The 23,336-nt window shown below is 48.2% G+C and overlaps 1 protein-coding gene across 1 annotated transcript; it reads left to right on the top strand.

Moving 5' to 3' along the window:
• The first annotated feature begins 764 nt into the window (after positions 1 to 764).
• atp8b3 (ATPase phospholipid transporting 8B3) lies at positions 765 to 23,268 on the top strand. Its single transcript, XM_079740227.1, has 28 exons — positions 765 to 897; positions 1,256 to 1,334; positions 3,462 to 3,553; positions 4,443 to 4,556; positions 5,859 to 5,957; positions 6,650 to 6,711; positions 7,265 to 7,337; positions 7,641 to 7,711; positions 7,897 to 7,988; positions 8,459 to 8,617; positions 14,264 to 14,352; positions 15,014 to 15,207; positions 15,545 to 15,753; positions 16,260 to 16,291; positions 16,495 to 16,651; positions 16,890 to 17,078; positions 17,436 to 17,548; positions 18,118 to 18,285; positions 18,720 to 18,831; positions 18,985 to 19,060; positions 19,291 to 19,414; positions 19,825 to 20,011; positions 20,126 to 20,349; positions 20,458 to 20,541; positions 20,945 to 21,169; positions 21,674 to 21,812; positions 22,282 to 22,412; positions 22,865 to 23,268. Exons 2-28 carry the CDS (start codon positions 1,301 to 1,303, stop codon positions 23,111 to 23,113), a joined length of 3,498 nt encoding a protein of 1,165 aa, XP_079596353.1. The 5' UTR covers positions 765 to 897; positions 1,256 to 1,300; the 3' UTR covers positions 23,114 to 23,268.
• The last annotated feature ends 68 nt before the right edge of the window (positions 23,269 to 23,336 follow it).

Raw genomic sequence — 23,336 nt, 5'->3', positions numbered from 1 at the left:
GAGGTTTGGCAACTGAAACAGTTAAACTGTGGTGGAAAAACCTGGCCGGTTGGTTGGCCTTAACCTTGATAGCAACCACCATAGAAACAACATTAGGTATCATTCTGTCAAACCGCCCTCCTGCTGCCCAACCCAGCTGTAGAAATAGATATCAAAAGATTGTCAAAGATATGGAGACCCACATGCATGCACACATACCTACACAAGCATTCTCACGCTCACGCACACGCACACCTCGTCAGGAATTGGTATGGGGCCTTTTTGGGTGTTGACCCATACCATACTGGCATCGGGAAATAAAACAGACAAGGTAACATGAAACCACATTATGTGAGAATTGAACCGAACAGGCAGCTGACGTCAATTCACAGAATTGTTTTCTTCTTCTTGCATTGGTCCTTTTACTCTGATGTGATCCTGCAATGGATGATTACGTCCAGCAGATGTCATGAGAGTCATAAGAAAAATACAGAGGTCTGAAGCATTGCCTTTATTTAAATTTATCAACACTCAATTGATAATATATGAATGCTTTTATCAGATTTGTATTGATTGGATTTGTATTTCATGGCCCCCCTCACTCCTAAAGACCCTGGAGGATAGAAACAGTGTTTTTCGTGACATGTATATTTTGTTCCATTGCTAATCTCCCCAAGGGACCATCTCCTCTGAGGGAGGAAAGGTGTGTTTGGGGTGTGGCCTCACGGAAGCCAATGAAAGGCAGGGTCGGAGGGAACCCAGGCCAGGTGCGTGTCTGTGTGTGTGAGCGAGCGAGTGATGTAAAGAGGTTAATGTGCGTCTGTGTTCAGTGTTGACATGCAGCTCGTATCTCAGGTGTGTAACCAGGTGGACACGGATGCACAGGTGCAGTAGACCAGGCCACTCGCAGGACTTCAGGTGAGCAGAACGTTTGAATGTCGTTGTTTACTCTGAACAGCCCGTCCTGTTTGGCTGGGATTCATGTGTGCTTGTTAATTTATGAAACATTTAGCTGGTTTTGCGATGGTGTGCCTGCAGTCTATTCACTTGCTTGTATTTCTACCCAGAGGGAATTTAGTTGCTCAAGATGTCGTGAACTGTGTACAATATAGTTAACTGGTGGTTTACATAATAACCCGAAATTAGTAAATGAGTGGACCACTCACACACTTACACTCACACACACACACACACACACACACACACATACACACACATACACACACACACACACACACACACACACACACACACACACCTATGTTTTTGTCCTTAGGTTTGTATAATCGTCTGCTCTGTGACCTGAACTCTGCCGGACGTCATGGTGATTGGGGACAATATGAAGACAGACCTGGGTATGTAGCGTCTTATTTGCTCTGATGATATGTTCAACAGCCATCCGTCCTCTCACTGGTGTGCTTCTACTGGAGCCTGAGGGAAACTTTCTGTTTGACTAGTTTACTAATACGACTGATTAATTGCTTGACATGCCAAGGTGTAAATCAGCAAATCATATTCAACTCGCCCCCTCTGGCAGTGAGTTCGCAACCTACATTGGGCAGTTGGCGAGCTAATGACACCTGTAAGACCCTTCCACTGCAGTTCCCCTTTAATTATGGGGATAACATTACAGGGAGCGGAAGTGATTTACACCGTTCACACTTGCAGCTACGTTCAGCTTTGAGAGTTTAGCGTCTCCTATATAGAGCATACGAACTTCCCCGGGGTTGGTAGTTTACCGTAAGTATTAACAACAAACAGATCCACGAGTTGCCATTATGCGTTTACATGACACTGCACATGCCCAGACTGAGGCGCGTGTCTAGATTGTGGTTCTGTGTGAATGGTTTGAATTGTGCGAAAAGCAATCTGAATTCTGATTGCAGTGCATCATTTCATAAGTCACTAAGGTTAGTGTAGCAGGTTTTTCTTTATAATTGATTTGAACGCAACATTAGCCTTCTTCTCTGTATCTCATTGAAGTGCTCAGTTCCCGGTTGTTTTAATGTCTGTACAACGCGACTGTCAACTGAACACAAATGTAACGTATTGCTTATTGAGCCGCTCCATTCCCATCGCTGGGTCGGAGCAATACAACATCCACACTGCTCCTGATAACAGGTCATCATCCTCACCTTGGGATTTCGCTGGCCCTAAGCATGCGCAGTGTAAACGCAGAATGGAAACTTGCGATATTGTCGATTTTGTCTATTTGTGCGTACTTGTGTTGGAATAAGACCAATTCACCCTGTCAATTGGTCACCATAGAAAAAGAGCCTGGAGATTTAGAAAGAGTAGTCTTATATTCTTAAAGGGGACATATTATACCACCAGGGGTGTGTGTGATTAGCCTTAGAAGCCGTTTCGAAAGTCTGCCACCTATGACATCACTAGCGGGCGTGGCCACCTAGATCTGTGCTGGATAGATGAGCGACGTTTACTTCAGTCCACTGGGTAGGCTGGTAGACTGATCTTTCCAGCACAGATCTAGGTGGACACGCCCGCTAGTGATGTCATATTGGGCAGATTTTTCGAAACTGCTAATAAGGCTAATCACACTCACACCTGGCGGTATAATATGTCCCCTTAAGGCATAATAACGCAGTCCGACAGGGAGCGGGAAGTGACGTCATGTCGGGCGCATCTTGGTTAGGCAGATCCAACACAGTAATGTGATCCTGCAATCCATGCACCATGCTCCCGTTTCAGCTGTTTTTATTATTATTATTGAATGTAATATGTAAGGACAGAATGACGCGTTACACTTCATATTTCATAAGTAACAGTGTTTACTTTGACGCTAGATTATTATTTTTTTTTTTCTAGAAGTGACATACTCAGTGTGACCGCACACCAGTGGCGTCATTAGGCCTATTTTAGGGGGGCTTCAGCCCCCCTAAAATATTCTTAAGCCCCCCTAAATAATTTTATGTTCATTTATAAATTTTTTTTTTTTTTTTTTTTTTTTACAAAAAAGTGCCGACAAATTCAATATAATGTGGCGAGAATTTGAGCTTAGATAAATAATCATATAACCAGTTACTATTAACTTAAATGTGATCATAAATCTTAGTTTCCCTTATGGAAGCGGTAGAGAGTCAGAGTCAGTGCGTCGTTATCGAGTCCATTCCACTTGTTCATATAGAGCACGCCCACATCACTGAAATCCAGTCCACGTTTTCCCTGCAACCTAGGTTGTAATTTCTCAGTTTTTGTTAGCTGTTTGTGAAATTAAACTTTCGCTCACATTCTGTGCATCTCCTGGGGGCTAAGCCCCCCCTGTCCTTAAAACCTAGTGATGCCCCTGCCGCACACACAAAAAAATAACCTAAAAACACTTTGAAACGAATCCTATGGAACAATGTACATACAGAATGACCATACGGTTATACTGCCCATTTCACAAGTCAATATGTTCAACATGTACTGACATATTCCTGTTGAGAGCCACTGCCTCTGACCTGGGGGCCCCTGTCTGACAGAGCTGACCTGGGAGGTGAGGGCCAACTGTCGCCAGCGCTACGCCCGCGGCCGCCGGAGGTCCTTCCTGTGCTTCCGCTGGGGCCAGTACGCGGTAAGGCTCTCGGCGGACACGGTAACCTGACCCACTAGACTGGTTGGCACGCTCAGGGACCCAGGAACTGCTTGATTGGGACATCTCCTGTCTCCCTTGTGCAACCCCCTCTCTCTCTGTCTCTGTCTCTCTGTCTCTGTGTGTCTGTCTGTAATTCTGTATTTCTCTGTCTGTCTGTCTGTCTGTCTGTCTGTCTGTCTGTCTGTCTGTCTGTCTGTATCTCTCTCTCTCTCTCTCTCTGTCTGTCTGTAATTCTGTATCTCTCTCTCTCTCTGTCTCTCTGTCTCTGTGTGTCTGTCTGTAATTCTGTATCTCTCTGTCTCTGTGTGTCTGTCTCTGTGTGTCTGTCTCTGTGTGTCTGTCTGTAATTCTGTATTTCTCTGTCTGTCTGTCTGTCTGTCTGTCTGTCTGTCTGTCTGTCTCCCTCTCTCTCTCTCTGTCTGTCTGTAATTCTGTATCTCTCTGTCTCTGTGTGTCTGTCTCTGTGTCTGTCTCTGTGTGTCTGTCTGTAATTCTGTATTTGTCTGTCTGTCTGTCTGTCTGTATCTCTCTCTCTCTCTGTGTCTGTCTGTAATTCTGTATCTCTCTCTCTCTCTGTCTCTCTGTCTCTGTGTGTCTGTCTGTAATTCTGTATCTCTCTCTGTGCGTCTGTCTGTAATTCTGTATTTCCCTCCTTATGTGTATCTCTCTGCATGTTTCCATCTCCTTCTATCTATTTCTCTGAACGTTTCTCTTTTTCTCTTCCATCTCCCTCTCTGTATCGTTCTTTATCTCTCCGCCTCTCTCTGTTGTATCTCTTCATCTCTCTCTAACCCTCTCTCTCACGGCCTACCCCAATGAAGCCATTCTTTCTCTTCCCTGGAACTCGGACCAACTGCCGGGTTGCCAGGACAACACTGTGTGCAGCTATAAGTACTCCCTGCTGACCTTCCTGCCCCTGACGCTGTTTGAGCAGTTCCACCGTGTTGCCAACATCTACTACCTCCTCATCGTGGTGATGCAGGTGAGACCAGTGGGGCGGCCAGGGGAATAAGGTCAACTCTACAAGGTGTTAACAGAAGAAAGCAACAAGGCTGGTTACATGTACACCTGCATTTGTTTACCCTTGAAGCCATGGCGACAACACAATAGACACGGACAATGACAAGTGAATGATTAGACTCAAATCTATACCTTACAAACTGTTTACTCTTCTCCATTACTTGTGAGTTGTGTTTCCTGTTTTGCCGTACAAACTCAACAAGGCAACCCACATTCCATAACCACAGCAGTGTCCGAGTTACTGCTTTAGATCGAGTCTCTAAATAAATAAAAAAGAGAATAAATAACCCTGTTGTCGTTGGCTTCTAATATTTGAACTATGATATGGACACCCCAAGTATTTTGCTTTAGTCAATGAAAGAAAGTGAATGAGACCTACAGAAACACGTGTTCTAATGTTTAATAGGCCTATGTATTGGGCTTCAATATATCCCAAACATTTTATAGTATAGAAACAGTATATCAGCTGTGTTTATAACAGCTAAACAAAATTAGGAATCACGCCTCTCTCTGTCCATTCCATAGACATTCCACTGATGGCAGGATAATATGGGAGATTGATAAGAGGGTGTGTGTTGGGGAGGGCCTCCACTTTGAGGCTCAACTGACTGGGACTTGTTTGATGGAGGGGGGCCCTTTTTACCCTTTGTCTCCACTCTCTTTACTTCCTCTTGTTCTCCACTTCCTCTTACCCCTCGTGTTTTTCTCTTCTGAAAGTAATCAACTGTACGCTGTGGTTGTGTCCACAGCGTCCACAGTGTTGTCGGTGGGTGTTTTCGCTGAATTCAAAACAGAACTTCAATGTCGAGGGTCAGAGTGCATCAGCTTCCACTCACTAATAAAACACTTATTCATGTCACAAAAATCATGCTAGCATTTCAATGAACTCTACCTTTGGGCATTTGACACAGAAAAATGAAAACATGAAATGGTTCGGACTACTACAATTATTTCATATGAATCGGGTTACTGATCACGTTGCTTTTCTCTTCCATGATATCATGATCAGTGTCTCCATCGTAGTGGCCTCTCCGTCTAACCCTACATTTCAGGGCATTTAGCAGACGCTTTTTTCGAAGGCGACTTACAGCGGTTAATACACACATTGACGGAGGAGTCAACAATGCAGGGCGACAGCCAGCTCGTCAGGAGCACTTAGGATGATGTGTCTTGCTCAGGGACACCTCGACACACGCTAGGACACAAGTCAACCTGCTCTACCTCCTGAGCTAAGCCGTTCCTAAGTGTCACCAACTGTTCACAGGCAATTCCTGCCATCGCTTCCCTCCGCTGGTACACCAACGCCATCCCGCTCATACTGGTCTTAACTGTCAGAGGGCTGAAGGACTTGGCCACCGACCTGGTGAGACTCCCACTTCATGTGGTGTGTGTGTGCGTTTGTGTACATGTGTGCGTTTGTTTACGTGTGTGTGTATGCATGAATATCCAGACACATATGTCTGAACATGCATCCGCGTTCTTCATGTACTCACACTCCTGGTTCCTGGTTCCTTTCCTCCTCCATTGTCCTCATTGACTCCTCGTCCTCTCATTGATGAACCAGTCATCCTAGTAGCATTCATTTTCTCTCCCATCATTAAAGCTTTTCCTTTTAGGTGTGTGTGTGTGTGTGTGTGTGTGTGTGTGTGTGTGTGTGTGTGTGTGTGTGTGTGTGTGTGTGTGTGTGTGTGTGTGTGTGTGTGTGTGTGTGTGACGCTTTGCATGGAGAGTTTGCTGGTTAAGTGCACCACTGAGTTACGGTCGTTAACAGCTCTGGCTGAAGCGCTTGCTTGACCCCTCTCTATTGACTAATCATTTAGTGGGGGGTGTAAATCTCCCCGCTGGTGTCACTGCAGAGCCCCATAATGGCATTTCCCCATCCTCTCCCTTCTCCTGCTCAACCTTTCACGGCCGTCCTCACCCCCACTTACACTTGCTTTCCGTCTTCCACCCTTTATCACTCTCTCGCTCACTCTCACTCTCTCTTTTATTTTTTATATGCATTTCCCGTCTTTGTTTATCAATCCCCCTCTCCTTATCCACCACCCCACCCAGGCCCGGAGGAAGAGTGACTCCCAGATCAACTCCCGAGCCAGCGACTTGCTCGATTCGAAGAGGTGAGGGGAAAGACACTCTTCTGCCAGGACTCCTCCCCAAAGCCACTGCCGGGAAACACGTCCTTAATGAAGCTCTAATGAAGTGTGAATGAGCGAATCCCCAGACAGTCCCCCTTGGATACCAGCTGAAAAGCGCTGTGTCATTCCCCGCGTTATAATGTGTCACAGATGCTTTGGTATTGTAGCGGCAGAGGGGGGATGTTAGTGCTGCTCAGGCTGCGGGGGAGAACCTAGCACTGGGCTGCTGGTTCTCTGTCCCCACACCGCTATGCATGCTGGGGTGAGAACCGTTAACGCCGGGGTTGGCACATTGAGGGAAGAACTACAAGGGCCGCCTTGCGGTAGACTTTGGCGCCAATCCATTCATATTAAATCGCTAATACCTTTTTAATGAAATGTAATTATCAGCCAGGACCCCAGAAAATATATAACAAATATAGGCTTTGTGTTCCAATCCCATTTCATCCCGTTGACCTACACGGTGTCTGTTTAACAGAGCATAGCTGTGGATACTCTCTCCAGAATGTATTCTTTCTTCTCCCTGTCATGTCAGCTTCTGCACAGTGCAGTGGAAAGACCTGTGCGTGGGAGATGTGGTGCGGATCCACAAAGACCAGACCATCCCTGTGAGCACACTTCTTAAACCTCATACCTTCTCGCTCACAAAACACTGTGTAACTGGGTCATTTCTACCCAGTAGTTCTTGGTTCTCTATTAGTTCTTCCCAGTAACTTAACCTGAAACACGGACCGCTTCAACTCAAATACTGGATGAAGGGATTCAAGTTGCATTATTCATTTGAATTACTTCTTACTAGTGGGTGCCATTTTGAATGGCCCTTTTCAATACTGGACTAAATCACTTAGCTGAATCAATGGTGTTTTATAATTACACGTTCTCTCTCGCTCGTATTTCCCCCCCGATGCTAGGCGGACCTCCTGCTTCTCTGCAGCTCCGAAGAGTACAGCTTGTGCTATGTGGAGACTGCGGATATCGACGGGTACCACGTAGCATCACGTAGCTACTTAGCGTAGCCACTTGGCGTTAACACACATCGACATCAAAATGATTGAATGAAATGCAACGGAAGCCAAAACGATGGAAATATGGGCAGGGTTTTGCACTTAGAAAAAATAAGATAAAAGTAGTAGATAAAAATGAGATGTGAATGTGTTTTGTCCACAGAGAGACCAACCTGAAGTACAAACAAGCCCTGTCCATCACACACAACGAGCTGACCAGTGAGCCCTCTGAGAAAAGCCTCGCTGACTTTGATGGTATTTTCTGTTTACGGTCTTGCACTTTCCATGCTATTATTCCAATTTATTGAAAAGTGTTATTCAAACCAGATTGTTTGGATCACATTGTTTTATGTATTTATTCAAATTAGTAATAAATACATGCCTGTGGTGAGTCATACCCTCTGCAGAATAAATCACATTATATCAATTAATTAGAATATTATTTTTAAATATATTTGATTAAAATAAATAAATAGGAATAGGCATTTCTTTTCAAAGGTATCCGACAGATGAAGCCTTCCTTTAAACCAAAAAACAACCAAAGATTGGTTTTAACCATAACGACGTGAATTGCGTTGAGACCGCACTGCTTAGGGAATCTTCAGGTAAAACCTAAAGACCACAGGTCACGCAGTCCCGTTGGCTGACGTGTTACCAAACGTCCTTTCATTGTCGATTTGGGTGTTCACCATGACAACCGCTGCCGCCTGCCCCCTGCCGTACAGGCGTGGTGTGGTGCGAGCGGCCCAACAACCGGCTCTACGCCTTCAGGGGGCACCTGCGGTGGCGTGGAGAGGACCATGTGCTGAACAATGACCACATCCTGCTCCGAGGGACAGTGCTGCGCAACACACAGTTCGCCTACGGCCTGATGATATACGCAGGTACGGCGCGGGGGGTCACATCGGCCCTCATCTCAGAAACAGCAAGCCTAGTATGTTGGCCCGACTTCTGAGGGTGAAATGGAACAGAGCCAGGGCCGGAAACCAGGAATTGAAAGAGGCAGAGTCAAGCCTGTTTTCCTTTTTTCGCTCCGGAGGTATTCCAACCAAGTGAATGTCATTTGACTGGCTGGATAAATCTTATAAATCCAATACACTTAGATTTCTTTAAGTGTATTGCTACAGTGGCCAGTCTACACAGTGTCTTAGAGTTGTTGTTTTTTTAAAGATTACTTCAAAGTTAACTGCCCAGTTTGTGTTCACCAATTTTCGCTGACAGATCCTGGCCTCAAGCAACATGATCGTTCAACCTGTTCAACGTGAACTTAACTTTAAATCTCTTGTCAAATTGTGAATTCAAAACGGTCCGTGAGATAGTGATGCAGAGAGATGTTTTCTTAACAGATGGGAACGGTTGAATGAGAGATCTATACAGACTGTACATCTGGAGATGGTGTACAATACATGACGGCTAGATTGACAGGTTCTCGTCTAGATGTACTCTCTTGCAGAGGCGATGTCTTGTATGAAACCTGTAGCAAGTGATGTGATGAGATGAGATTTCTGGTAAACTGCCCCTACGTATACACAGGCTGGGACTGTGGTGAGTTGGGCCCTTTGTGTAAACAGATTCAATTTATAATCTAGATATTATGTAGTTCAAAAAGCGTTGTAGAATCTATGTATTGTTCTGATGTTAACACGGCCCAGGGTTGTGGCAGCAGGATTTACAATGCACAACTTATTATTATGTCTGTATATCGTTTGTTAATTCTGAAATACATTCCTGTTCATACTAATATGGGGTGATGGTAGTGGTTGTAGTGTTAGGGCGTGGAGGCTGATCAAATCTCCCCATCAATGTTAACACACGTCATATCGTGAGAGGCTACAAAGGGATCGTGTCGGCCAATAGTATGCAGTGGGGATTGTAAGGGGATCAATTTCATCCTGTCTGCCTGGGTACCTAAGGTATGCAAAATGAGGAACATTTTGTGTCACATTAGATAGAGATAGCAATTTATAGTCCCCAAAGAGGAAATCCAGACAGACCTGAAGGACGCATTTCTCGTTCATCCTCTACCTACTTCAGCTGCATATTTATAAGACCGATTATTCATTCTATAAATTATGCTAATGAAGGACATCACCTATTCCCGCCTCTGCATTCTCCTGTAAAGGCATCCTAAGTTCCTAATTGGCCGCCACAGACATCCTCTGCGCGTGTATTTTAAGTGATCATTGATCCAATATTACTGGATCTGTGGGAAGTGTCATGTATTCCACCATGATGACCTTTCAGTTCTGGTAAAGCCGATCAATAGATCAAATACATGCAGAGATGGCTTTTACGCCATTCATTGGAAACAGTGTATTGGCATGACCCCTAGTTCAGCCCTATAACTCGAACCCTGATCACACAGCCTGTTTTGAACTGCTCATGAACAAGGTTGACTATTGCATTAAGATCTGAAGATAATCGTATCCTGCCTATTCTCAGGTCGTCTCACTGGCCCCAGTATTGTTTGTGTAGAAATGGCAAAGGTGTGATGGCGATCTAACCAGACTGCCATGAAGTGTTGTAATGCAGTTACTGTTCAAAATTCGGCTTTCGGGGGATTTCTACCTCACACGACACACAGATAATTAATAATGAGCCATTTTATTCATCACCATCAAGGACGCCATGTTATTCGCCAGGGTTTAAGTGAGTTCTGCTGCAGATGATGGATGTGGGGGTTGGAGTTGGGGGACGGGGGAATCTCTCAGTAGCTTGCAGAGGATTTACACCAAATCCCGGCATAAGACTAAAGAGCACTTCATTGATTTCCATAGGGAAATCATCTAATGAATAACCCCCTCCCATCCCCCTTCCCCTCCCCTCTCCTCCCCCTACTCCCATCCGAGGTCAGAGGTCATGGTCAGACACCGAGCAACCACTCGGAGTTCTCTGGACGGATCGCCCCCTCTGCTCAAGGGCGGCGGGAGTGGGCCGTCCCTCCCCAAGTGGTAGTGATCGGTGTGGCGGTAGTGATCAGTGGTCTCATGTTGTACCGCGTGGTGGTAGTGATCGTTGGTCTCATGTTGTACCCTGTGGTGGTAGTGATCGTTGGTCTCATGTTGTACCGTGTGGTGGGTGGTAGTGATCGTTGGTCTCATGTTGTACCCTGTGGTGGTAGTGATCGTTGGCCTCATGTTGTACCCTGTGGTGGGTGGTAGTGATCGTTGGTCTCATGTTGTACCCTGTGGTGGTAGTGATCGTTGGTCTCATGTTGTACCCTGTGGTGGTAGTGATCGTTGGTCTCATGTTGTACCCTGTGGTGGTAGTGATCGTTGGTCTCATGTTGTACCCTGTGGTGGTAGTGATCGTTGGTCTCATGTTGTACCGTGTGGTGGGTGGTAGTGATCGTTGGTCTCATGTTGTACCCTGTGGTGGTAGTGATCGTAGGTCTCATGTTGTACCGTGTGGTGGGTGGTAGTGATCGTTGGTCTCATGTTGTACCCTGTGGTGGTAGTGATCGTTGGTCTCATGTTGTACCGTGTGGTGGGTGGTAGTGATCGTTGGTCTCATGCTGTACCCTGTGGTGGTAGTGATCGTTGGTCTCATGCTGTACCCTGTGGTGGTAGTGATCGTTGGTCTCATGTTGTACCCTGTGGTGGGTGGTAGTGATCGTTGGTCTCATGTTGTACCCTGTGGTGGTAGTGATCGTTGGTCTCATGTTGTACCGTGTGGTGGGTGGTAGTGATCGTTGGTCTCATGTTGTACCCTGTGGTGGTAGTGATCGTTGGTCTCATGTTGTACCCTGTGGTGGGTGGTAGTGATCGTTGGTCTCATGTTGTACCCTGTGGTGGTTGGTAGTGATCGTTGGTCTCATGTTGTACCCTGTGGTGGTAGTGATCGTTGGTCTCATGTTGTACCCTGTGGTGGTAGTGATCGTTGGTCTCATGTTGTACCCTGTGGTGGTAGTGATCGTTGGTCTCATGTTGTACCGTGTGGTGGGTGGTAGTGATCGTTGGTCTCATGTTGTACCCTGTGGTGGTAGTGATCGTTGGTCTCATGTTGTACCGTGTGGTGGGTGGTAGTGATCGTTGGTCTCATGTTGCACCCTGTGGTGGTAGTGATCGTTGGTCTCATGTTGTACCCTGTGGTGGTAGTGATCGTTGGTCTCATGTTGTACCGTGTGGTGGGTGGTAGTGATCGTTGGTCTCATGTTGTACCCTGTGGTGGTAGTGATCGTTGGTCTCATGTTGTACCGTGTGGTGGGTGGTAGTGATCGTTGGTCTCATGTTGTACCCTGTGGTGGTAGTGATCGTTGGTCTCATGTTGTACCCTGTGGTGGGTGGTAGTGATCGTTGGTCTCATGTTGTACCCTGTGGTGGTTGGTAGTGATCGTTGGTCTCATGTTGTACCCTGTGGTGGTAGTGATCGTTGGTCTCATGTTGTACCCTGTGGTGGGTGGTAGTGATCGTTGGTCTCATGTTGTACCCTGTGGTGGTAGTGATCGTTGGTCTCATGTTGTACCGTGTGGTGGGTGGTAGTGATCGTTGGTCTGATGTTGTACCCTGTGGTGGTAGTGATCGTTGGTCTCATGTTGTACCCTGTGGTGGTAGTGATCGTTGGTCTCATGTTGTACCGTGTGGTGGGTGGTAGTGATCGTTGGTCTCATGTTGTACCCTGTGGTGGTAGTGATCGTTGGTCTCATGTTGTACCGTGTGGTGGGTGGTAGTGATCGTTGGTCTCATGTTGTACCCTGTGGTGGTAGTGATCGTTGGTCTCATGTTGTACCCTGTGGTGGGTGGTAGTGATCGTTGGTCTCATGTTGTACCCTGTGGTGGTTGGTAGTGATCGTTGGTCTCATGTTGTACCCTGTGGTGGTAGTGATCGTTGGTCTCATGTTGTACCCTGTGGTGGGTGGTAGTGATCGTTGGTCTCATGTTGTACCCTGTGGTGGTAGTGATCGTTGGTCTCATGTTGTACCGTGTGGTGGGTGGTAGTGATCGTTGGTCTCATGTTGTACCCTGTGGTGGTAGTGATCGTTGGTCTCATGTTGTACCGTGTGGTGGGTGGTAGTGATCGTTGGTCTCATGTTGTACCCTGTGGTGGTAGTGATCGTTGGTCTCATGTTGTACCGTGTGGTGGGTGGTAGTGATCGTTGGTCTCATGTTGTACCCTGTGGTGGTAGTGATCGTTGGTCTCATGTTGTACCCTGTGGTGGGTGGTAGAGATCGTTGGTCTCATGTTGTACCCTGTGGTGGTTGGTAGTGATCGTTGGTCTCATGTTGTACCCTGTGGTGGTAGTGATCGTTTGTCTCATGTTGTACCCTGTGGTGGTAGTGATCGTTGGTCTCATGTTGTACCGTGTGGTGGGTGGTAGTGATCGTTGGTCTCATGTTGTACCCTGTGGTGGTAGTGATCGTTGGTCTCATGTTGTACCGTGTGGTGGGTGGTAGTGGTCGTTGGTCTCATGTTGTACCATGTGGTGGTAGTGATCGTTGGTCTCATGTTGTACCCTGTGGTGGGTGGTAGTGATCGTTGGTCTCATGTTGTACCCTGTGGTGGTAGTGATCGTTGGTCTCATGTTGTACCCTGTGGTGGGTGGTAGTGATCGTTGGTCTCATGTTGTACCCTGTGGTTGTAGTAATCGTTGGTCTCATGTTGTACCCTGTGGTGGGTGGTAGTGATCGTTGGTCTCATGTTGTACCCTGTGGTGGTTGGTAGTGATCGTTGGTCTCATGTTGTACCCTGTGGTGGTTGGTAGTGATCGTTGGTCTCATGTTGTACCCTGTGGTGGTAGTGATCGTTGGTCTCATGTTGTACCCTGTGGTGGTAGTGATCGTTGGTCTCATGTTGTACCGTGTGGTGGGTGGTAGTGATCGTTGGTCTCATGTTGTACCGTGTGGTGGGTGGTAGTGATCGTTGGTCTCATGTTGTACCGTGTGGTGGGTGGTAGTGATCGTTGGTCTCATGTTGTATCCTGTGGTGGTAGTGATCGTTGGTCTCATGTTGTACCCTGTGGTGGGTGGTAGTGATCGTTGGTCTCATGTTGTACCCTGTGGTGGTAGTGATCGTTGGTCTCATGTTGTACCCTGTGGTGGGTGGTAGTGATCGTTGGTCTCATGTTGTACCCTGTGGTGGTAGTAATCGTTGGTCTCATGTTGTACCCTGTGGTGGGTGGTAGTGATCGTTGGTCTCATGTTGTACCCTGTGGTGGTAGTGATCGTTGGTCTCATGTTGTACCCTGTGGTGGTTGGTAGTGATCGTTGGTCTCATGTTGTACCCTGTGGTGGTAGTGATCGTTGGTCTCATGTTGTACCCTGTGGTGGTAGTAATCGTTGGTCTCATGTTGTACCCTGTGGTGGGTGGTAGTGATCGTTGGTCTCATGTTGTACCCTGTGGTGGTAGTGATCGTTGGTCTCATGTTGTACCCTGTGGTGGTAGTGATCGTTGGTCTCATGTTATACCCTGTGGTGGTAGTGATCGTTGGTCTCATGCTGTACCCTGTGGTGGTACTGATCGTTGGTCTCATGCGATGGTGTCCGTTGTGCCGTGCTCTCATGCGACGGCTTTGGGTTCCTGTGTGCCACCAGGTGCAGACACTAAGATCCTGAGGAGCTGTGGCAAGCTGAGGGTGAAGTCCACCCACGTGGACCGGCTGCTGAACAAGATGGTGATCGGGGTGAGTTGGCACCCAGCACGGGGATGGGATGATGCGTTTGTATCAGGGCTGGGGAAAGGTTCAACGTTTAACTCCCGATTAAGCAAACTTTTAAAATTCTAGTTTAAATCCACTCCGATTGAAGTTAAGTGAGATTATCAAATGGAAAGACACATTATCATTGATAGCAAATGTACTTAATATGCAAAAACTGGACCAAGTGATCTCAAGGGAGTTGCATTGACTCACTGAGTGTGGGTTGAATACGAAATTTATGTAACACCACCGATTTGGGAATTGTAAACAGTTAGTTAAATAATATAATTGTAAACCAACAGTTACTCCAAGTGCAGTTAAATTCATATAAGTAGCGCCACAGATTTGGGAATAGTCTCTTACTGCAAGTATAATTTAATGTAAAGTAAGTGGAACTAAAAACAAAAATGATTTCTGATATGAATGTTGACATTCTGTGGGCAAAACCTTTCAAAATCAAAACAAAAATAAATAAACAAGAGAACATGCGCTAATGCGTCAATTTGTATTCAGCACGTTAAAAAATGATTGCGTTAACGCGTAATTAACGTGTCGACTTGCCCAGCCCTAGTTTATATTTATATTATTTCCATGTTTCGGGTGGATCCTATCCCAACCCTGTGTCCACATGGCCGTGCCTCTCCAGATATTTGCGTTGGTCCTGCTGACGTCCCTCCTCATGGCGGTGGGACACGGCGCGTTCGAGAGCCAGGTGTCCCGGTTCATACCGGCTCTGTCGGCGCTCACGGTGAACGGAGACCCCGTCTACTCCGCCTTCCTCACCTTCTGGAGCTACATCATCGTGCTGAACCCCCTCATCCCCATGGCCCTCTACATCTCGTACGTCCAAGACACACACACACACACAAACACACCCACACATACATACATACATACATACATACATACATACATACATACATACATACATACATACATACATACATACATACTGCACACAAACACTAATATTAACTACACACACACACTAGTATTAACTACACAAGCACACACACACCAATATTAACTACACACGCACACACACACACCAATATTAACTGCACACGCACACGCACACTAATATTAACTACACAAGCACACACACGCTAATATTAACTACACGCGCACTATAATACCACACAACATGTCAATATTGTGGCTGTTTCCCCCTGTCCAGGTTCGATGTGATCCATGTGCTGCACAGTCTGTTCATCAACTGGGACGTGGAGATGCGCTGGGAGAAGAAGGACAGCCCGGCCCGCGCCCGGAACACCTCCCTGAACGAGCAGCTGGGTCAGCTGGGCCACCTGCTGAGTGACAAGACGGGCACCCTGACGCAGAACCAGCTGCTGTTCAGGCAGTGCTGCATCGCGGGCCGCGTCTACGGTAGGGCGCTGGGCTAGCAGGCTAGCTCCACTCAGCACGCCGAACCCATCCTCTCTCCTTCTTTGGCCGCAAAGGAAGGGGACTTCAGTGTGTTTTTGTAATATTTAATATATATATATATATGTGTATGTGTGTGTGTATATCTATATGTCTATATTTATTTATTTCTCGATGGGGTAAACAGATTATAAAAACATAATAAAAAACACAAAAACAGAATAAAGTGCCCTTCATCTATTCTGCTCAATCAAGTAGTTAAGAACCATCCTCCTAAGAGGCCTTCTGTCTCCCCGTATTTGCATGATCAGAAATGTCTATTCGATCGGAGTGTTGCAAAACTTGCTAAATCCACAATCTGAGGCAAACTCTGATGCTCTGTTATAAAGTCAGCGAGTCAGTTGTTGTTCTATTGGCTACAACAATGATGCTTTTGTCAGTTTATATTATTCCAGTCCATCCACTCTTTGAGATCTGGAGATTAAGTGGCTGTTTTTGTTTTTGCATAGGTGATGCGTCAATTTCCGTCGAGGAAACGCAGGTAACGACCCTCATTGCACCACATCCTCGTTCCAGAGAAACATCCTCCCTTCCTCTTCACACGGCCCCCCTCGTCCTAAAACAATACTATTTTGCCTGGCCGCGCAGAAACACAACAACATTCTCTATTTCATTGAACCACTGTGGTTCCTATGGCTATTTGCATGGCTCCCCACGGCATCTTATTTTCATGTGTGTCCACAGCAAATGGACCTGAGCTGGAACCCATTCGCCAGCGGGCAGCTGTTCATGTGGGCCCCTGAGCTGGTGCAGGTGCTGAAGGCCCGTCAGTGTCCAATCGTCAACGAGTTCTTCACCGCCCTGGCTCTGTGTCACACCGTCATGCCGGAGCAGAGCAAAGGTTTGTGTCCACAGCGAAATGGCCCCGCGTCTCTGACACAGGAGGGCTCATGTCACGTCACCGTATCGTTATTGGTGTGTGTGTGTGTGTGTGTGTGTGTGCGTGTGCGTGTGCGTGTGCGTGTGCGTGTGCGCGCGAATGAAGGTGACTGAAGTGTGTCTGCACTTGTGTACTTTGGTGTTTTTGTCTTGCCCGGCGTCTCTTGCGTTGATTCAACGTGTGGCGTGGTGCACCGTAGGTGCCCTGCTGTACAAGGCCTCCTCCCCCGACGAAGAGGCCCTGGTCGGGGCGGCCCGCGACCTGGGCTGGGTCTTCCACTCCAGGAGACGGGACAACGTGACCGTGCTGGAGCTGGGGGTCACCAGGGAGTACCAGCTGCTGGCCCAGCTGGAGTTCACCAGCCAGAGGAGACGCATGTCCGTCCTGGGTGGGTGAACCCCCCCCACACCCCCGTCACGCTAACGCTAACGCCAACGCTAATGCTAATGCTAATTCGGCCGGCTCACAGCGTTCACTCTGAAACTGATTAGTCTGTTAAGTACCTTTCTGTGTGTTGCTGATTGGGTCCGCCCACAGGAGAGACTCATCTCACCTTTGACCCCCCCCCCCCCCCCCCCCCCCCCACGTAACCCCTCCTCCTCTGAAAGTGCTAGTGGAGGAGGAATTTATTATGGTGATCGTACCATGGGTTTCTCCTGGCTTGGTGTGCAGGAGGAGATGTTTAACAAGGGGTGTGTGTGTGTGTGTGTTTGTACGTGTGTGCGCGTGCGTGCGTGTGTGTCAGTGAGGGACCCAGAGGGGGCTGTGAAGCTGTACTGTAAGGGGGCTGACATGGTGATCCTGGAGAGGCTGCAGGCCGGCTGTCCCTTCCTGGAGAGCACCGAGAGAGCCCTGGAGGTGAGCCGTAGAGCACGGAGACGGACCGCCTCCCACGGGATGAGCCAGGCCTCCGACTGGGCCTAGTGGGGCTTTTATCCGCTCAAACAGGGAGATTGGATAGGGGTTAAGATCTAGCGTTTTGTAAAAGATTGATATGTTGGGCATCTTCTGGTTCGGGCCATTTGTACTAACCTTTCCTAATAACTTGGTGAGTCATGTTGATTATAGGCCTTGCACATTATGTACTTTGTGTACATACAGCGTGCCACAGGGTTTCTCATGCGAGACATGGCGTGCCACCTTTTTGACAAGCGTAGGTTAGGATTTTAGCTTCCTCTCTCGGCAGCTCAAAATGGAATAATAAAAATCCCTTGATGCATTCCGATGTAAAATCCCTATTGACAATTAAACAAGCTAACCCCTGGTTGTTTTCCCACAGTCACGTTCCCACTGAGATGTTGGTCTGATACAGCCATCCATCCGTCGGCCACAGCCATCCATACGTTGGCAAACATATCAGCCCGGATAAGGTGCCAGACGGCTCAACCAGAAGATAACGTAGTAACATCGAGTCGTTTGTGTCCCAGTCGTTTGCCCAGACGTGCCTGAGGACGCTGTGCGTGGCGGTCCGGTGCGTTCCGGAGGAACTGTGGGAATGCTGGAGTAAAGTCCTGACCGACGCTGCAACCATGGCGACCAGCGAGCGGGACGCGGTGCTGGAAGCGCTCTACGGCGACATGGAGAGCCAGCTGCTGGTGGGTTTATGCCGATAGACCAACATGCGTAACCGGTCTAAAATGTTCTCTGCGGTTTCATAGTACGTTTCATATGTTTTAAATGAGAAACATCCCATGAGCTCACGTACGTTTCCTTTTTGTATTCTTCCTGTTTTCATGGTAGTGCTGTGTTTTGTCCTCCATGTCGAACGTGAACATTTTTCATAAAATAAAAAAGTTCAGTTATTCTCTGCAGTTAGCCGATTAACGGTTAGCTGTTGAAATCCCCACTCCCCAAAAGCAAATTAGAGGAAGCCCCATAACCCCATTCACACTGTGTCACAAATCCTCTGCTGAATGACTAAATAGATAAAAATACGATACACCTCCTGTACAGCGAGGGTGTCTGTGACCTTGTTGTGTGCGCTGACACAGTGTTCAACATCCAGAGCATGTGGTGTCCCTCTGTGCAGTTGCTAGGGGCAACGGCCATCGAGGACCGGCTGCAGGAGGGCGTGCCCGAGACCATCGCGATGCTCAGAGAGGCGGGCCTCAAAATATGGGTGCTCACAGGGGACAAAACAGGTATTGTGAGTTTTTCCGAGTCAAAGAGGAAGCTCCGATGTCTCGCCTGCCGTGCTTTATATAGAGGAAGTCTTGCATGTCTGAGCAAACAAAGTCTTCTTGTTTCCCTCGTTCCCGTTCCCACATCGGCCCTTTCTCTGCTCCACCTTTCAGAGACCGCAGTGAACATCGGATACTTCTCCAAACTGCTGGATCCTGATACACGCTTGCTAGGAGGGCAGGAACTGAGGTGATCGCACACACACACACACACACACACACACACACACACACACACACACACACACACACACACACACACACACACACACACACACACACACACACACACACACACGCGCAGAGACACACACACACACGCAGAGACACGCATTAACACACGCATATACACACGCACAATCAATGAAACACACACACACACACACACACCCTCTGATCTCTGTCCGTCCGTCACTGCAGAGAGGTCCTCCGATCTGCGGACCCGGGCCACAGCGTGTCCTCGTCCAGGCAGGGGAACGCCTGGTGCGTCAACATGAAGACAACCAGGGCCAAGACGGCCCTAGTGATCTCTGGACCCGAGCTGGTAGACGTCTCAGCCATATATACATCCTCTATGTAGATGGATATCGGTCGGTCGGTCGGTCGGTCGGTCGGTCGGTCGGTCGGTCGGTCGGTCTGGCTGATGTATCAATTTATACCTCTTTGACGAGTTTGTGTGTCGTACATTTTATTTCTATATATATATATATAGAGAGAGAGAGAGAGAGAGAGAGAGAGAGAGAGAGAGAGAGAGAGAGAGAGAGAGAGAGAGAGAGAGAGAGAGAGAGAGAGAATTTGTATTTTCGGTAGTTTCTTCCGTTTTGTGTACTTATTGATGATGACCACTCTGTGTGTTTTCCTCCCGCCCTCTACACAGTTCTAAGAAGCCTCTTGCAGCTGCTCAACGCTTCCCTCAGCGCGGCCCTAACTCTGTTGTGTCTCTGGCCGCGCCAGGCAGAGTTTGACCAGGAGCCAGGCATGGGGGCCAGGCTGATAGGGCTGGCCGCCCAGTGCCAGTCGGTGCTGTGCTGCCGCGTGACGCCGGGACAGAAGGCGGACATCGTCACACTGATCAGGAAGTACTCCAGCTCCATCACCATGGCCATCGGCGACGGCGCCAACGACGTCAACATGATCAAGAGTGAGGAGGGGGCTGATTGGTCGATGCTCATGGATACCTTCAGATCTCGGTTTTTTTGGGGTTCACCCCGCCTTCACCTCATGTTTCCTTTGACTTCCTGTTTCCTTCCGCCAGCTGCTCATATCGGAGTGGGGATCGCAGGCGTCGAGGGGGGCCAGGCGGTGCAGAACGCAGACTTCTCATTGGCCCAGTTCAGATTCCTGCAGCGTCTCCTGTTGGTCCACGGCCGCTGGTCGTACCGCCGCATCTCCTTCTTCGTGCTCTTCTTCATCCACAAGACCTGCAACTTTGCGCTGGTCAACATCTGGTTCGGTTTCTTCAACGGCTTCAGCGCTCAGGTTCGGCCCACCAGTCCACCACCACCAAGGCTCTTAATGGTCACTGTTGCGTTTCTTCCATCCACCAAACATCCCATAGTCAGGAACTCTTGTGTCCCTTTCCCGCAGTCGACGTATGAGAACTGGTTCATCGCCATGTACACCTCGCTGTACACCTCCATCCCCATCCAGTTATACGCCTTCTTCGAGCAGGTGAGGTCCGACTCATTTCAACCTCCTTTTATGTAAAGTTCCTTAATCGCATTTAATGTCTCACAATGGCTTCACAGCCACAGGCCCACCTCATACAACACACCCTGACTCTTAACCCTAGCGCTAACGGCTAGGAAACATTTCCAAGGGAAGGAACCTTGAGAAGCAGCAAGGTTCCTTCCTTGCTGCTTCGTCCTGGAAGGAGGGAACCCTCCTTCCAGGGATGGCCAGATGTGCTCTTAGTGCCGCATGGGTAGTCAAGCGTCACTAAGCCCCTTGACTAGTGGCTTAAAATCATGGCAAAAAAGTATTTATTATATTTAAATCTGATGGTGATGATTATTATTATTGTAAGGGTTCTGTATTTGTGTGTTGAGTACTCCTGTGATTTACCGCTCCTCAGGACGTGAGCGCAGAGCGCAGCCTGAAGAGTCCGGACCTGTACCGGCCCGGCCCTCTGAACCGGCTCTTCAATCCACTCACCATCGCCGCCATGCTGGCGCAGACCCTCTTCTCGTCGCTGGTGATCTTCTTCATCCCCTACGGCGTGTTCCACGACTCGCCGCTGGACTACCAGACCCTGGCCGTCACCGTCAGCATGGCGGACATCTTCTGCGTGGACGCCGAGGTAGGCCCCGGGGGACTGCTGGGTTGTTCAGTTGGGTTGTAGATCGTTGATTCATGAGATGGGCTCATACTTTGTTCCTGAATCGCAATTTAGAATACGGAATGAAATACAATTGAAGGTAGAAAGGTCCTTCCCACTATTAAAGCCCTCACACACGCTCTGACACACACACACACACACACACACACTCTCATACACAAACGCACACGCCCACACACACAATGACATGCTGTGTCGTACATTCCTCTCCACTATCAAAGCCCTATTACTTCTGATCTGTTTTTTACTACAACATGAGGCTTACTATTTTCAACCTCAAACCCATTCTGTGTGTTCGGAGTGCTTTTGAACGCCTCTGTTTCCCGTGCTGGTGTGTGTGTGTGTGTGTGTGTGTGTGTGTGTGTGTGTGTGTGTGTGTGTGTGTGTGTGTGTGTGTGTGTGTGTGTGTGTGTGTGTGTGTGTGTGTGTGTGTGTGCGCGCACGCGTGCGTGTGCGTGTGTTCAGTTGGTGCTCCTGACCCGCCACTGGACAGTGTTCAACGCCGTCTTCCTGTGCATCGCGTTCGGCCTCTTCTTCATCGTGACGAGGATCACCCAGCAGCCACGGCTCTTCCAGCTCGCCCCCGCCGACTACTTCTTCGTCGGTACGCCTCGTACAATCCTTAATATATAATCATTTATATATACACGATACCATTAGTAATCCCCGTAAAATGTATGGTACAAGCCCCATATCCCATTCACTAGCATACTAATGCATTGTATGTCTTACAGATATGTTCTATTTATGTTCAGAATTGCTTAAAATAAGTACTTTCTGTGGTACTTCTCCCCCCCTCCCCCCCATTGCAGTCTTGGCTCGTGATCTTTGGTCACATTCATATCCACGCTCCTGTTAAAGGGTAAACAGACTGCATTTATATAGTGCTTTCCTAAGCAGCGGCCACTCAAAGCGCTTTACAATATCGCCTCACATTCACCCATTCATTCACACATTCACTCACCCACGCCGGTGTCGACCACGCAGGGCGACAGCCGGCTCGTCGGGAGCAGTCAGGGTGAGGGCGTCTCGCTCAGGGACACACTCCACACTCTGTGTGTACCGCTCCACAGGGGTCTCTGAAAACGCCTTCGCCAACCCCCTGGTGTGGCTGACGGCGTTGCTGGCCGGCGTGACCGCTGCGCTGCCCGCGCTCTTCGTCTTCGTCATCAACATCGTCCTCAGCGGCCCGGACACACACCGGGTACGCCCCCTGCAACGTAGACGCAGTACAGTATCTATAGTCTATAGCATGTGTAGAGAGAGAGGCATTTTTCACAATAAGGGTACAGGAATTAATCATTAATTAACATTAGTCAATGCAGTAATGAGCAATATTGTTTAGCGTGAGCATAGGGGGGAGGGGTTAGGGTTAGTGGGTAAGGGTTATGGGTAACCCTAACCCCAACCCCCTTAAAAAATGTAGGCATTCATATTATAATATGTATAAACACAATAATACCTAAACATGAGCACCATTGGTAAACATAACTACTACACGTTGACCTTAAAATAACCGTCAGTTAATTGTTAGTACATGCTTAGTACTAAGCAAGTACTAACACACTCTGGATATCTGTGTTTGTAACGTAATTTTGACGTTGCTTTGAATCATCACCGGTCTCATGTTTGCGGCTCGCCGCCGTGACGACGCAGGTCCACTCCCTCGCCGGTCCCCGGCCCGTGGAGCTGAGGTCAAAGGTCAGGAGGATAGACTCGGGGCGACGCCCTTCCGGCGTGGCGCCTCGGGCGTCGTTGAAGGGGGCCGCCCCGGCCTCTGGGACCCACCACCACCCGCTGCTGGAAGACAAACCCCCGGTGGACGGGTCGGGCGCCGAGCGCAGCGTGCCGTTCAGAGGGCGGAAACTACTTCCTGCCATCGTGAAAGATGCCGACCACGACTGATGACTGCTAGGTTTTATTATTTTTATAGTGCTTTCGAATGTTGTGTGTTGACAATTGTCCTTTTTCTATGATAGGGTAGACTATAGATTAGGTTGGAATTTACACTCGACCAATCTAATGTATACGCTTTGTAACTATGTAAATACAGTTATATACAAAACGAAAATGTCTCAGCATTCTATTTGTGTGTGTGTGTGTGTGTGTGTGTGTGTGTGTGTGTGTG

This window comes from Pollachius pollachius (genome assembly GCF_949987615.1).
Source record: "Pollachius pollachius genome assembly, chromosome: 7".
In the NCBI taxonomy this organism is placed as follows: domain Eukaryota; kingdom Metazoa; phylum Chordata; class Actinopteri; order Gadiformes; family Gadidae; genus Pollachius; species Pollachius pollachius.
This window is presented reverse-complemented; position numbering and strand designations above follow the sequence as displayed.

Excerpts from the sequence above, each read along its gene's own strand:
- atp8b3 (XM_079740227.1), top strand. The coding sequence starts at position 1,301 with ATGGTGATTGGGGACAATATGAAGACAGACCTGG. Across the intron at positions 3,554-4,442 it reads TCCGCTGGGGCCAGTACGCG|GACAACACTGTGTGCAGCTA; the intron begins GTAAGGCTCTCG and ends CCGGGTTGCCAG. Across the intron at positions 21,813-22,281 it reads CGCCGACTACTTCTTCGTCG|GGGTCTCTGAAAACGCCTTC; the intron begins GTACGCCTCGTA and ends ACCGCTCCACAG.